This window comes from Nyctereutes procyonoides, unplaced genomic scaffold, assembly GCF_905146905.1.
Source record: "Nyctereutes procyonoides isolate TBG_1078 unplaced genomic scaffold, NYPRO_anot_genome, whole genome shotgun sequence".
NCBI lineage: Eukaryota > Metazoa > Chordata > Mammalia > Carnivora > Canidae > Nyctereutes > Nyctereutes procyonoides.
Genome location: NW_026575043.1, coordinates 15,914,675 through 15,928,221, shown reverse-complemented (window position 1 = coordinate 15,928,221; position 13,547 = coordinate 15,914,675). Strand labels below are relative to the sequence as shown.

General features: G+C 40.4%; 1 protein-coding gene across 1 annotated transcript; it reads left to right on the top strand.

Moving 5' to 3' along the window:
* Positions 1 to 658: 658 nt before the first annotated feature.
* PAK1IP1 (PAK1 interacting protein 1) lies at positions 659 to 10,774 on the top strand. The gene is made up of 10 exons (XM_055322384.1): positions 659 to 805; positions 2,967 to 3,132; positions 5,067 to 5,187; positions 5,264 to 5,338; positions 5,807 to 5,859; positions 6,418 to 6,563; positions 6,658 to 6,755; positions 8,754 to 8,853; positions 9,663 to 9,786; positions 9,934 to 10,774. Exons 1-10 carry the CDS (start codon positions 719 to 721, stop codon positions 10,137 to 10,139), a joined length of 1,176 nt encoding a protein of 391 aa, XP_055178359.1. The 5' UTR covers positions 659 to 718; the 3' UTR covers positions 10,140 to 10,774.
* Positions 10,775 to 13,547: the final 2,773 nt, after the last annotated feature.

Here is a 13,547-nt window from a genome sequence, read left to right as displayed (position 1 = left end):
GAGCCGATCTCGGGGCTCGGGGGTGAGAGTCCCTCCGGCACGTTCACCGAGGCGGCGTGCGCCCGGCTTCCTCGAGCGGCCCCTCCTTGCACCCTTCGGGTCAAGCGCCCTGCCCCCTCCTCCGGGTGATGGGGCGACGCCGGCCGCAGGGACCGCACAGTCCGCGCAGCCAGACGAGCTGGAAGGCGCGCGCTGCCCTAGAAGCCGCGGACGCCGAAGGCCATCCCCTCTGTGCCTCCTCTGTGCTTCGGGCGCAAAAAGGAAACCTTCCTTTTTCCGAATTTCCTAACCTTCCTAATTCCCGTCCCGGGTCCCGCAACCCACATCTGCAGGTGCCGCCCGGGGTAGAGCAGCACGCAGCCAGAGACCCCGCCCACTTTGGGCAGGCCACACCCCCATGACGTCACGGAAATGACGCTCCCCTGAGACCCGCCCAGCTGGCGGCCACCTAGAACATGCCTGCTTGCTCCCAACTTTTCTCTCCTCGCCTTGAGAACGTCCTCACGCGGCGTCCTTCTTTATTCTCGTCTTGGAAGCTCCGCGCGATCTTCGAGCGCTGAAACAGTTTCCACGGAGGCAGGCGCCCCAAGGGCAGCCCTGAGCTCGTGACGTCAATTTGAGCGCCGGCGCAGGAAGGACCCCCACGTGCGCTGGCGTCCGCTTTCGTCATTCCGTGTCGGCGGAGCGGGGCTCGCGGAAGGGGCACGTGCGCCGCTGAATGGAGCTGGTAGCTGGTTGCTACGAGCAGGTCCTTTTTGGGTTCGCTATTCGCCGGGAGCCGGACGCAGGCGGCGAGCACCGGGAGGTTAGAGGGGGCGCGCGGAGGGACCGCGGGAGGAGGTGCGCGGGTGGGCCCGGGCGGGTTCCCACGCGGCGGAGGTGGGCACGGCGTCTCAGGTAAACACTTTGATCTCTTAGGGCTTCACTGATGAATCGAACCCACACGTGTAATTTAGTTGTTTTTTTTTTTTAATGTAGAGTGGGCATTTCATAAGACGAGGTCGTGTCTGTTGGGTTTCCAGGAAGGAAGCTGGCGTTCCTGGGTTCAGGGTTTAACGCCTGTGAGTTGACAGCCAGTTTCACGTGTTCAGGGTTTAATGAAAGAACAGTTTGCTCTTTTATTGAGTTTTGTCTTGGGATTTTTCAAGATAGTAGAGCTGAGTCTGGATGAATCGCTCATTGGTTTAAAAAAAAAAAGTGTTCCAATTTATTCAGTAGTTTCGGGCCCTTTCCCCCCGGGGGCCATTCGTTGGTAAAGGGGGTGCGAAGAAGCCAGAGGAATGGATCCGCGCTGGAGAGCTCGCTAGCGTGGGGAGAGCAGGGGGGACAGATGCACGGAGAAAATGACAACAAAATACAATTATCTTTACCAGATGTGTGAGCAGCAATGTTAAGTAAAATTGCCATTAGTGAAACCGGTAGTTAGGACCTGTCCAGGACTAGAAATAAGATCTAATTTTTAGCCTAGTCATGTTTTTTTTCCCCTAAGAAAAAATAGGTTTCTCACCTTTTTTATTTTTATTTTTTCAGTATTTATGTACGAAGTCAAGGCGTCAGTCTTGAATTAATCAGAAAACTGGATATATGTAATTTGACTGATTACTTTTGTTTATTTCGTTCTCTACCTGGTCATGAATCTGCTTTTGGCAGGAAGGTGACATCTCTTGAACGTCTAAAGATGGTGCTATTGATTGTGTTTTCTTTGTAATGAAGTTGCTGTGTTGTCCCGGACATATAGTCGTCCTCACAGCAATAGCCCGAGGCGGGTACAGCTGACTCTGTCTTACAGGTGAGAGCCTGAGGTTGAGATAGGTTAGGTGACCTGCTCCGGGCCACACAGGAGATGATCGGGAGACCTGGGACTCCGGTCCCCAGGTGTGCGTGAAATGTGAAGCCCTGACACTCTCCACTACTGCTGCTAAACCTACACAGACAATAGCTCAGATAATCAGCATTCCTTCTGTAATATGCACAAAGGTTTGGGGTTTTCTTGTTTGTTTTTATGGCGATAGCAGCCCTCAGGAATATTGTAGAGCTCCCTTGGTCCTGGTTGCTGGAAGCAATGTCTGTTGCTGTAGGTATTTAGAAATTAATTTGCTGTAACACATCTTAGGTGTGTTCAGAGAGGTCTGATTTTTTTTTCCCTTCTTCTTTGGTTTGTTTTGCTAATACTTCCTAATGTATCTTCTTCCATTTGAGGTGTGTGTGTATGTGTTTTCAGCTGCCAGTCACTCTTGGCGCTCATCCAGTCTCATTCAATCCAAAAGTTGCATCTCCATAAGCATAGAGTTCTTGAGACTCCGTCATGGGTCATTCTGTGGGGCTTATATTGGTACTGATGGAAGGAAGCATAATCTTTATCCTGTTTATTTTTCTTTGTAAGACTTGTCATTATACTCCTCTGTATGTGGCATCGTATTTGTTTACTGTCTTTTCCCCAGGGATGGCATTTCTGTTATAATAAGGACGTTGTTTACTGCTATATATCAACCGTCTAAAATAGTGTCAGGCACATAGTATTCATTTAGTATTTGAGTAAATTCAAATCAAAATCTGAACATTGAATGAATGAATGGTATCCAGGCCTCACATATAAATAAATATATTAAGCAGTTAAGGGTTTGGCTAGGACCTTAAAGTAGCCCTGTCTCCATAATTGTTTTGGAGTCAGGATACCCAGCATTGCCTTCCCATTTCCTTGCTGCCTGCCGTATTTCTCAGGTTCTTTGTTTTTCTTAATCTACTATCATTGCATACTTTTCTTCTCCTTTTGTAAGTATCTACTGGTCGTTTTCAAGGATCGTGGAACCACTTAGGTGTTTCGAGTAACATCCGTTTGCATTAAGCTGCAGACATTTTTGTAGGGAGCAGAAAGGTACTTGGTGTGTGCAGTAGGAGGCTTGATTTACAAAGGAATTCAGAACTATGATATGATTGTGACATTGATTGTGTGTTTTACTCTTCAGCAAAAATGGACTGCTGTGGCTGACTTCACTCACCATGCCCACACTGCCTCCTTGTCAGCGGTGGCTGTAAATAGTCGTTTTGTGGTCACTGGGAGCAAAGATGAAACAATTCACATATATGACATGAAAAAGAAGATAGACCATGGGGCTTTAGTGCATCACAATGGTAAGAATATTAGATCCTATAAGATAATGTTGAGGCATTATTACTTTACAATTTGACTTCATTTGAATGATTGATTAGGTGTCTAGGATGTAGCATGGTCTGTGCTAGGAAATACAGAAATGAAAAAAATGGTCTTTTTGTTGTTTTGTCTTGTTTTTTTTTTTTTTTTTTTTTTTTTTTTTTTTTTTTTTATCCTTAAGTTCTTCACAGTCCATATTGGGAGAGAGAAGGAACGCACTTAACTCATTCTGGCGGGGAGTGAGTGGAAGCAGCTCTTCGATGAAAACTTCCCCCAAATGACATCTGATTGAATTGTCTTAAAGGTACCAGTTAGCCTGGCAGGAGAAGGGCATTCTGGGCAGAGCAGGAAGCAGAGGAGCACAGTAGCAGCCTCATGTTGATAGCTGACGTGGTTGAGGGAGTACCACATGCCCAGCAGTGTGCCAAGAAACTACTGTTACGGCTTCAGATTAAAGAGGAGAAAACTGAGATTCAAAGATGTTAACTTGACTTGCCAATGGTCACAAAATAATAGAACTAGAATTCAAACCTAGGTCTAGAGCCCATGTTTTTAACCGTTGTGTGCAAGTGAATATGTATGATGAGAAGGTGAAAATGAAGGTTGAGGTGACTGGAGAAGTAGATGGGCCAGGTCCTGGGTGGCCCTTGAGAAGAGGAGGTTAGGGATTGAATGGGAGGGATGGGCCCTGCGGGCTTGACGACGTGCTGGCACCCAGGATGTGAGAGAGATGCTGAGTAAGAGCAAGCAGAAGACTGATGAGATTCTTCTCTGTTGAAGCTGGAGGCTATGAATCCAGTAACATCCGTTTGCATTAAGCTCAGACATTTTTGTAGGGAGCAGAAAAGTACTTGGTGTGTGTGGTAGGAGGCTTGATTTACAAAGGAATTCAGGATTTTTGGTGAAAGAAGAGATTGTTGGGCTACAGAAGGTGGGGGGGTGGCTGTGAATGGTCTATAGATCTCTGAAACGAAAAAGGTAAACTGTGAGTGAAGGGGGGCCTGGTAGGGTTGGTGAGAGATGAGGTTGTGGGCAGGGATGAGGTTCGTAAGAGTTCACAAGCTGTGATGTGCAAGCAGCTCTAGGTGGTAACTATGTCCCGGGGTGTATGCATCAGGGACTGAACCAGAGAAGGAGGCGAGGCCACTGGAGTTGAGGTCAGGGCTTGGTAATGCTCGCGTCATGCCTGGGTTTTCCTCGGCGCTGGTGAAGTTGTCCAGGGTAGTGGTAGGATCAACTAGTAGGCCGAATAGGTGTGTTTTTTTCAATATTGAACTTCATGCTGTTTTTACTGTATTTCCCCAGGGACAAAGAATGGAGGCTTAACACGTGTTCCAGGAGAGGGGCAATGGAAAGGAAGAACTTAAAAATTGTAGCCCCAGTTAGACGTGCCCTTAGCTTGGGGACACTCCGTCATGTTGGCTTCCTGCAATTAAAGCCAGATGAGACTGCCACGCATTGGTTCTAGCAGTGAATTTGGAGTAGTCAGTGTCTGTCTTAGGTCCTTAGCTACTTTGATAAGCGTTTCCCTTTTCAACAGAAGCAAGGCTTTGATTGAATTCAACATGCGTTCTTTTTCCATTCTGTCTCATCCAATCCCAGTTCACACAAGAAAGTCTTCTCTCCCCCTTGGGTTTGGAAGAAATAGTTAGATCTGGTCTGCCTGAAGCCACTGGCAAGGTGTTCCACAGTTGGAAAAGGACTGACTGAGAAGGAGCTAGGATGGGGATGAAGTACATTTCCTATTTTTCTTCATTCCTTGTGGAGCTCTTGCCTGTTTGTTTTTGTAAAAGAAATTTCTTCACCTAAGACTTTAGTTAGATGTTTTACTTTTACCACAGTGTAGCCTTCAAACCAGAAATGGAGTTTGCATTCAAAATGAACATTAAGTCTGCCTGTCTTGGTTTTTCCACAGGCACAATAACTTGCCTGAAATTCTATGGCAACAGGCACTTAATCAGTGGGGCAGAAGATGGACTCATTTGTGTGTGGGATGCAAAGAAGTGGGAGTGCCTGAAGTCGATTAAAGCTCACAAGTGAGTCAGGCCCCTTCCCCACTGGCGGTCTCTAGGTGCCAGTGAAGTTGGGGTCTAACTGTTGGTTTCCTTTTAGAGGACACGTGACCTTCCTTTCTATTCACCCGTCTGGCAAGTTGGCCCTGTCTGTGGGTACAGATAAGACGTTAAGGTACGTCGTTAATGCCGAGAGCATCTTTTCCGAGTTGTGGTCTTTGTTCTCCAAGGACAACAGGAAGCTACCATCGATATATTTTAGTATAATATTTGTTTTCTGTCTTGTCTCATTGCCGTCAGCTACTGAAAGGTATTGAACCTTTTCACAACGGTAGAGAAAAAAATGACAGGCTCTGAGTTCACTCGTACATAGTATATCCCAATCGTAAGCTGTGAAGAGGAGGGTGGTCCTAAAAACAAATGTTTTAGGAGGCAAAATCTTTTGAAAATATATTAAACATTTTAAATATATTAGAGAGTATGGGAATGGATGAGTTACTCTTGCTTGATAGTAAATATTTCCAGTGTTGCTGTAAGAAACATGTTCTAATTAGCTTCCTGTGTAGTCAGTTGTTTAAGTCTTCATTATGCTTACCTTTACGCCTAGTGTAAGTGATCTTTAAGTGAGCTTCTTATTTTGCAGAACATGGAATCTTGTGGAAGGAAGATCAGCATTCATAAAAAATATAAAACAGAGTGAGTACTTTTATTTGGAATGTTTTTTATAACTTCATGGAATATGAGTGTATGTACATCCACATACACTTTTATTTCCCTACTTGATGGTGGTTACCTCCTGGGGCAATAATTCAGGTTACTTTCCTTTCCCATTTTATTTATTTTTCTATCTGTCTTAAAGATTTTTATTTATTTGAGAGAGAGAGTCTGTACACGCAGCAGGGAGAGGGAGAAGCAGACTTTCCTGAGCAGGGAGCCTGATGTGGGACTCAATCCCAGGAACTAAGCTGAAAGCAGATGCTTAACCGACTGAGCCACCCAGGTGCTCCCCTTTCCTTTCCCATTTTAGATGGGAATTCTCGTCATGACTGTCATCTACCAGGTCTATGACTTAATGATTCTTTGAATCCAGTTCATTTTCTAAAACTTAACTTGTAAAATATGTACCGAAGTTTGTTGTGAAGGGATAGTGGATGTGAAAATGCACAGTGCAATCATTTACTCTTTTTATAATTACTCTGATCATTTCTTTTTCTTGTTTATGAACTAAAAAAGCTTAGTGTTTTTAACTTACAGATGCTCACATAGTTGAATGGTCCCCAAGAGGAGAGAGATACATAGTTGTCATCCTGAATAAAATAAATGTCTATCAGTTAGACACTGCGTCTGTTAGTGGCACCATCACAAATGAAAAGAGAATATCTTCTGTTACATTTCTTTCAGTAAGTGACCAGAAATCAGTAGTGGGATCTTAGTGTATATGGTGATGGTTGGACTTGTTGATGACATTCTGGATATTCTTTTTCCCTCTTCTAGGAGTCTGTCCTTGCAGTGGCTGGAGATGAAGAAGTTGTAAGGTTTTTTGACTGTGATTCACTAATGTGCGTCTGTGAATTTAAAGCTCATGAAAACAGGTATTTTCTTTGCCAGTCTCTATGTGCATCTATGTGTAGTTTTCATTAAGTGTTAATGTAGGCAGTAGTTTCATAAAACAGTGTCCATGTTTTCTCATGAACAACTGCAGAGATAGACATTTCTACATAAATATTTTTGGGGAGAGGATGGTGGAAATGTCTTCTTGGCCTTAAGTTGTACAAAAGTGGGGATATTGGTATCAGGGCTAGTGATTTGCACAAGATATTTTTCCAGTAATATTATTAATCTTGGGGCTTGAAATCAACCATATTTGAAGAGGAACAAAAAAATTAAACAATGTTGAGCTTTGCCAGGACCTCTCTTTTACTTATTCCCATCGCCCACTTCTTCCCCCTTTGTACAGTATTGGTTTTTTCCTACAGGAGAGATAGGTGACAGTATTGACTTGTTTTGTGCCAGTCTTTCTTACCTGTTACTGCTCACTGTATTTCTAGGGGATAGACACTGGTTCTCACAGTAAACAGTTATAAGTGACTTGGCCAAGATTACTCTACTGTTGGGTGATGGAACTGTGATCCAAACCCAGATCTATCTGCCTCTTTTTTTCCTACTATTTTGGAAAAGGTGATAATGAACAGTTGTACTTTAATGTGCTTCATTTGCGTGTTCTTCAGTATCTTAAATTTAGTCCTAGTTTTTATTTTCTAAATAACAGTTTTTAAGAACTATCTTTGTAAGTACTTTGGATACTACAGTCCGTGTACAGGCCCTGGTTTTTCCCTGTATTGGGAAGTGTTCATTCAAGGGCATTTCAAATGTACTAATAACAATAGAACGCTTAAGATAACACTTAAATCCGATCTTTAAAAAAAAAAAATAGCACTTAAGATATTTGGCCATTCATTCACATTGATTTAACAGGTATTCATGAGCATCCATTAAGAACTGCACTAAGTATTTAATTATGAACAAAAAAGACAAGAGCTTGCTTTTGTGGCTCTTATAGAGAGTTAAAGATGATAAAAGAGTCAGCAGATAATTCTAACTGGAAAGAAATAGAAAAATGTGCCTTAAGAATACCAGCAGTAACTTAGTATGACCGGGGAAGGGAAGGGGTAGGACTCTACAGATGAAAAGGGACCTGTTTCTAGAGAGAGGAGAGAACTGCAGGCACAGTGGGACAGAGGAAGGAAAGAGCTGGGTGTATTTTAGGAATGGATAATGGAGCTTTGTGACTAGATCAGAGTGAGCCAAACAGTGCATGGCCTTGTAGAGTTTAGATTTTATATAAGAGCTTTGGGGAGTTTAGATTTTATATTAAGAACCTTATAGATTTTTATTTCTTACTATGGAAGAACTTAAAGGCAGACAGACTAGTTTAAGGAAGCAATCCCCATAGACCCTACCTCTTAGCGTCAGTAGTTGTCAGTTTATGGCCAGACTTGCTTTATATATATATATCTCCAGTCCCTTCTTCCTCTCTTGTGTTATTTTTTAAAAGATCTGAGTTTTGTAGGATTTTAAGCCTGGGAGTAACATGATTGATTCATAATTTTAAAATATTGTTAGCAAAAATGGAAGCAGAGAGACCAGTGGTCTACTCGGTAATCCAGAAGAATAACAGTAGTGGCTTAGACAAGGGGTAGTGGCCCTGGATGTGAGAGAAATGGATGTGTAGGAGGAAGCCATGGTTCATCTGTTGCCTTACTTGTCTCTTCATCCTGAGCTTGGGAGTCTCTTCACGTGAGGGACTTAAGTATCTATTTCCTTTATGATAACCTGATTATAGTTATCATAATCTTTTTAACTTTTTCTTAAGATATTGTTAACAGTCCATTTTATCTTGGGACTTGGTCCCTGAAAAGGACTCATTGACTCATAGGATGTGAAGCATAGTCAGATTTTATCACTGTTCCTTGGACAGTTTGGAAGCACTTGGAATTGAAAAATCAAGAGACGTGTACATAGACTCTTTATGACAATATCATACTATGTGGGAGAAAGGATCTTTTATGGTGTTAATATTTCTATCCTAGGGTAAAAGACATATTCAGTTTTGAAGATCCAGAGCATCACATTATTGTTACAGCATCCAGTGATGGTTTCATCAAAATGTGGAAGCTTAAGCAGGATAAGGTCAGTGTCTTAGTACCATATAAATGCACTTTAATGTAAGTGTTATTATCAGTACTGCCTGAGTTCAGTACTATTTTTCAAGGCAGAAGTCTTTAAAATCTCTTCCATGCATGCTTGATATTCATAGTTTTAAAGTTAGGGTTCCAGGAGCTATCTTGGGGTTGGTATTGGTGAGTCTGAGCTGGCAAGGTGCCAGAACTCCTTTTTCAGAGAAGTGCTACTTCCATTTGTATAATGATGTTCTCTGTAAGATTTTGTTAAATAAAAATACTGCTGTTATTAAAAATTTGAAAATTACTGGTAGATAATGGAACCAACTTAAATTCTCTTCAGTAGCCTTGCTCTCACAGACCCTCTTCATTTATTCTTAATTCTCTTATAAACACATTCTGTAAATGTGGTTTGTTAAGTGGTTGCAGGGTTTTGTGTTAAACCTAGAAATAAATAAAAGACATGGTCCTTTTCTTAATGAATTTACAGTTTTTGAATATTCAGAAACATGCTCTGTGAGGGCATGAGGGACACAGTCAAACCAGAAATGAATCAGGATAGATTTCTTCTAAATAGCTTATTTTTTTCTGAAGAAAAATACCATAACTTTTAAATTAAAAACCTTCCAACTGGCTGGCTCAGTTGAAAGAATATATATGGCTCCTGATCTTGGGGTTGTTAAGTGTGAGCCTCATGTTGGGTTTAGAGATTATTTCAAAAAATAAAATGTTAAATAATAAGTTACCTTGATTATGGAAAAAGAAAAATCATTTAAAATTCCCCTATATTATCATGAATTTTTATTTCTTCTGTTTTAGAAAGTTCCCCCATCTTTACTCTGTGAAGTAAAAACTAATGCCAGGCTGACATGTCTTGGAGTATGGCTAGACAGAGTGACAGACACACAAGAAAGCCTCCCTTCAGCTGCAGAGCCTTCTCCTGGTAAGTGAAAGGGATGATTTTTTAAAAAATTGTAGCTCTTGAATTGTTGAAGTGGAGGAGATTCAGATAATTTTATTTTCTTGCCAACCTGTGTTTATTTCAAGAGGGGAAAAACAGTCTTTAAATGAACTGTTTCTTGTATTTTAGTAAGTAAAGAGCAGTCCAAAATCAACAAAAGGGAAGCTGGCGATATAGTACAGGAAGAAGAAAGGCAGTCCAAATCTAATGCAAAGAAATGTGGTTTAACTGGTGACAGTAATAAGCCAACAAAAGGAAATATCGTGGTGTCAACAAAGAAGAGGAAAATGGTAGAAATGTTGGAAAAAAAGAAGAGAAAAAAGAAGAAAACGTAAATGATAGTGTGAATCTCACATTTCTCCTATAAGAAAAACTTCTTAGATGGAATCATTCGTTTCAAATGTGTCCGTCCCCCCACCCCTCCCGTGTAAAAGCTAGAAATTTCTTCTTTTGAAGAAAATGTACAGCTTAAAAAAAAAAAAAAACTTTTAAGTGTTTATTATTTTTTTAACAATGGTAGAACTATTTTTGGTAGACAGCATTTTATGAATTATAGACCGTGGTGATATATATACTATGTTAATGTGTAATATATAATTTTTGTTGTTGTATAAAGCAAATAAAGATCTTTCTCAAAATGCTTTGGTTTAAAACATACACAGTTTTGAACACATTCTTTACCAAAGATGGGTTAGAGTGGTTTTTCAGGTTTTTCTCCTAAATGGGGGAAGAATGATAAAGCTGCCTTATTCTATGGCTATGGTTCTAGTAATTTCAGTGCAGATTTTATTCATTCTGGTAACAAAGGTATAAAAAGATTTTCATACCAGGAGACATATTAAGACAAACTTAAAAATCACAGACACGGGATCCCTTGGTGGCGCAACGGTTTGGCGCCTGCCTTCGGCCCAGGGCGCAATCCTGGAGACCCAGGATCGAATCCCATGTCAGGCTCCCGGTGCATGGAGCCTGCTTCTCCCTCTGCCTGTGTCTCTGCCTCTCTCTCTCTCTGTATGACTATCGTAAAAAAATAATAATAATAAAATAAATTAAAAAAAATGAATTTGTTTAAAAATCACAGACACATAAAATAGGTGTGTGTAAAGCCATATGCTTAAACTCGGGGCTGTGTGCATAACAAATTCATTAGTGATTGCCAAGGCTCATTAAACTACTCTGCTTCCAGGTTGTGGACAACAAGATAATTGAAGGGTCAGAAAATGACATTTCTAGGGGTTTTTTTTCATCTGTTTCTGGCCAACAACAACAAAAAATCACATAGTTAATCTAACAAAGATAGTCTTAAATTCTGCCTGTTGATTATAATCTTGTCATCAGTTATTTTTCCCCTCTGTAGATTACTGAGTGTTTTGAAAAGGCACATTATTAGAGGATTCATAGATTTGAATTAGCTGACCAGATGTCAGATACCTGAGGCCAACAGGGAATCCCTGGCGTAGAGGCAAGATGAGACATCTAGCATTTGGACACTGGAATTGCCACTCTTCCCAGAAAGGAAATCATCTAGGAAATGAGCCACATTCTGTATCTAACATCTCATCCACCTCTTGGTTGACTTCAGGCTTACAAGCGAAGATGAATAGAATTTTGGGGGTTTTGTTATGTTTTTGTTTAAATATTTTTTAGAGAGCAGTTTGAGATTTGTTACAAAATTGAGAGGAAGCACAGAGATTTCTCCTATACCCCTGCCTCTACACTTGCAGCAGCCTCGCCCATGATCAACATTACTCCTAAGAATGGTATACTTTTTGCCAAGAATGAACCTACATTGACATATCATAATCACCCAAAGTTCATAGTTTCCCTTAGGGATCACTTTTGGTGGTGTACACTGGGGACAAATGTTATTATAATCCACAGAATAGTTCCACTGCCCTAAAATAACTCTATTCCCCCATTCATCTCTCCTGTACCTGACCTCCCATAATCACTGTTTTTTTTTTTTTTTCTTTTCCTTACTGCCTCCATAGTTTTGTCTTTTCCGGAATGTTAGGTAGAATCATTCACTATTGTAGCCTTTTCAGATCGGATGCTTTCACTTAGTAATGTGCATTTTAAGTTTCCTTTGTGTGTTTTCATGGCTTGTTGGCTCATTTCTTTTTAATGTTCAGTTGTCCATTGTTTATATGTACCACAGTTTACCTTCACCTACTGGAGGACAACTTGGTTGACTCCCAAGTTTCCGCAATTGAAGTTGCTCTAAAAATCCACGTGCAAGTTCCTGGGTGGATATGTTTTCAACACCTTTGGGTAAATACTAAATAGTGTTGATTGATGGACTGTATGGTAAAGAGTCTATGTACTTCTGTGAGAAACACCCACACTGTCTTCCAAAGTGGCTATACCATTTTTCATTCCTACCATCAACGTCTTGGGTATGCCTGTTGCTCCACATCCTTACCTAGCATTAGGTGTTGTCAGTGTTCTAGATTTTAGCCAATCTTATAAATGTGTAGTGGTATCTCATTTGCATTTGCATTTCCCTGAGGACATATGTGGAGCATCTTTTCATATATTTTATGTGTTATCTGTAGATCTTTGGTAAGGTGGCAAGGTATTTGGTCTGTTTTTTAATAAAATTGTTTTCTTACTATTGAGTTTTAAGAGTTCTTTGTATTTTCCATAGCAGTCCTTTATCAGATGTATCTTTTGCAAATATTTTTTCCCTGTCTGTGGCTTGTCTTTTCATTCTCTTGATAATATCTTTTGCAGAAGTTTTTAATTTTAATGAAGTCTAGCTTATCAGTTATTTCTTTCATGGGTCTCATGTGTTTGATAGATCTTAAGAGGCTTCATCATACCCAAAAGTCATCTAAGTTTTCTCCTAGATTTCTTTATGGGAGTTTTCTAGTTTTGCATTTTACATTTAGGTCTATAATCCATCCTGAGTTAATTTTTGTAGCAGGTGTTAGGTCTGTGTCTCAATTTTATTTTATTTTTGCATGCGGATGTTCAGTTCCAGTGCCATTTGTTGAAGAGACCATTTTTGCTTTGTTTTATTGCCTCTGTTCCTTTGTCAAAGATCAGTTGATTTTACAGTTCACCCTTGGATAACATGGGTTTGAGCTGTATGGGTCCACTTACAGATTTTTTTCAATAAATACAGTATAGTATTTCATGATTTTTTTAACGTTTTCTCTAACTTTATTGTGAGAATATGGTATATAATAAACATATACAAAATATATGTTAATCAACTGTTATCAGTAAGGCTTCTGATCAGGAGATTTTTACTAACTTTGAGGGGAGTCAAAAATTAGTATTCAGATTTTTTACTTGGTGGAGGGTCGGCATCCCTAATGCCACTGTTGAAGAGTCATCTATATGGTGGTCTATCTCTGGGCTCTCTATTCTGTTCCATTGATCTATTGTGGGTTTTATTGTTCATTTAACAATACCATAGTGTCTTGATTACAGTAGCAAAGTAAGTCTTGAAGTTGGGTAGCATCAGTTCTCCAATTTTGTTCTGCTTCAGTGTTTAGTATTTAGACCATTTACGTTTAAAGTAATTTTTTCTTTTTTTCTGTAATTCTTTGTTCTTTGTTATCTTTTGTGGTTTGATGGTTTTCTTTAGTGTTATGTTTGGGTTCCTTTCTCTTTATTTTTTATGTGTCCTATGTTTTTGGTTTGCGGTTACTATGAAGTTCCTATGTATTGACACACACACCTATTTTAAGCTTCTAACACATTGTAAAAACACAACGTTTTTACTCACTTCACCC

What these genes read in the sequence shown, in the direction of transcription:
- PAK1IP1 (XM_055322384.1), top strand. Translation starts at nt 719, where the DNA reads ATGGAGCTGGTAGCTGGTTGCTACGAGCAGGTCCTTTTTGGGTTCGCT. An exon ending in CATAAAAAATATAAAACAGA is followed by an intron (nt 5,860 to 6,417) that starts GTGAGTACTTTT and finishes TTTAACTTACAG; the next exon opens with ATGCTCACATAGTTGAATGG. An exon ending in GGAAGCTTAAGCAGGATAAG is followed by an intron (nt 8,854 to 9,662) that starts GTCAGTGTCTTA and finishes CTTCTGTTTTAG; the next exon opens with AAAGTTCCCCCATCTTTACT.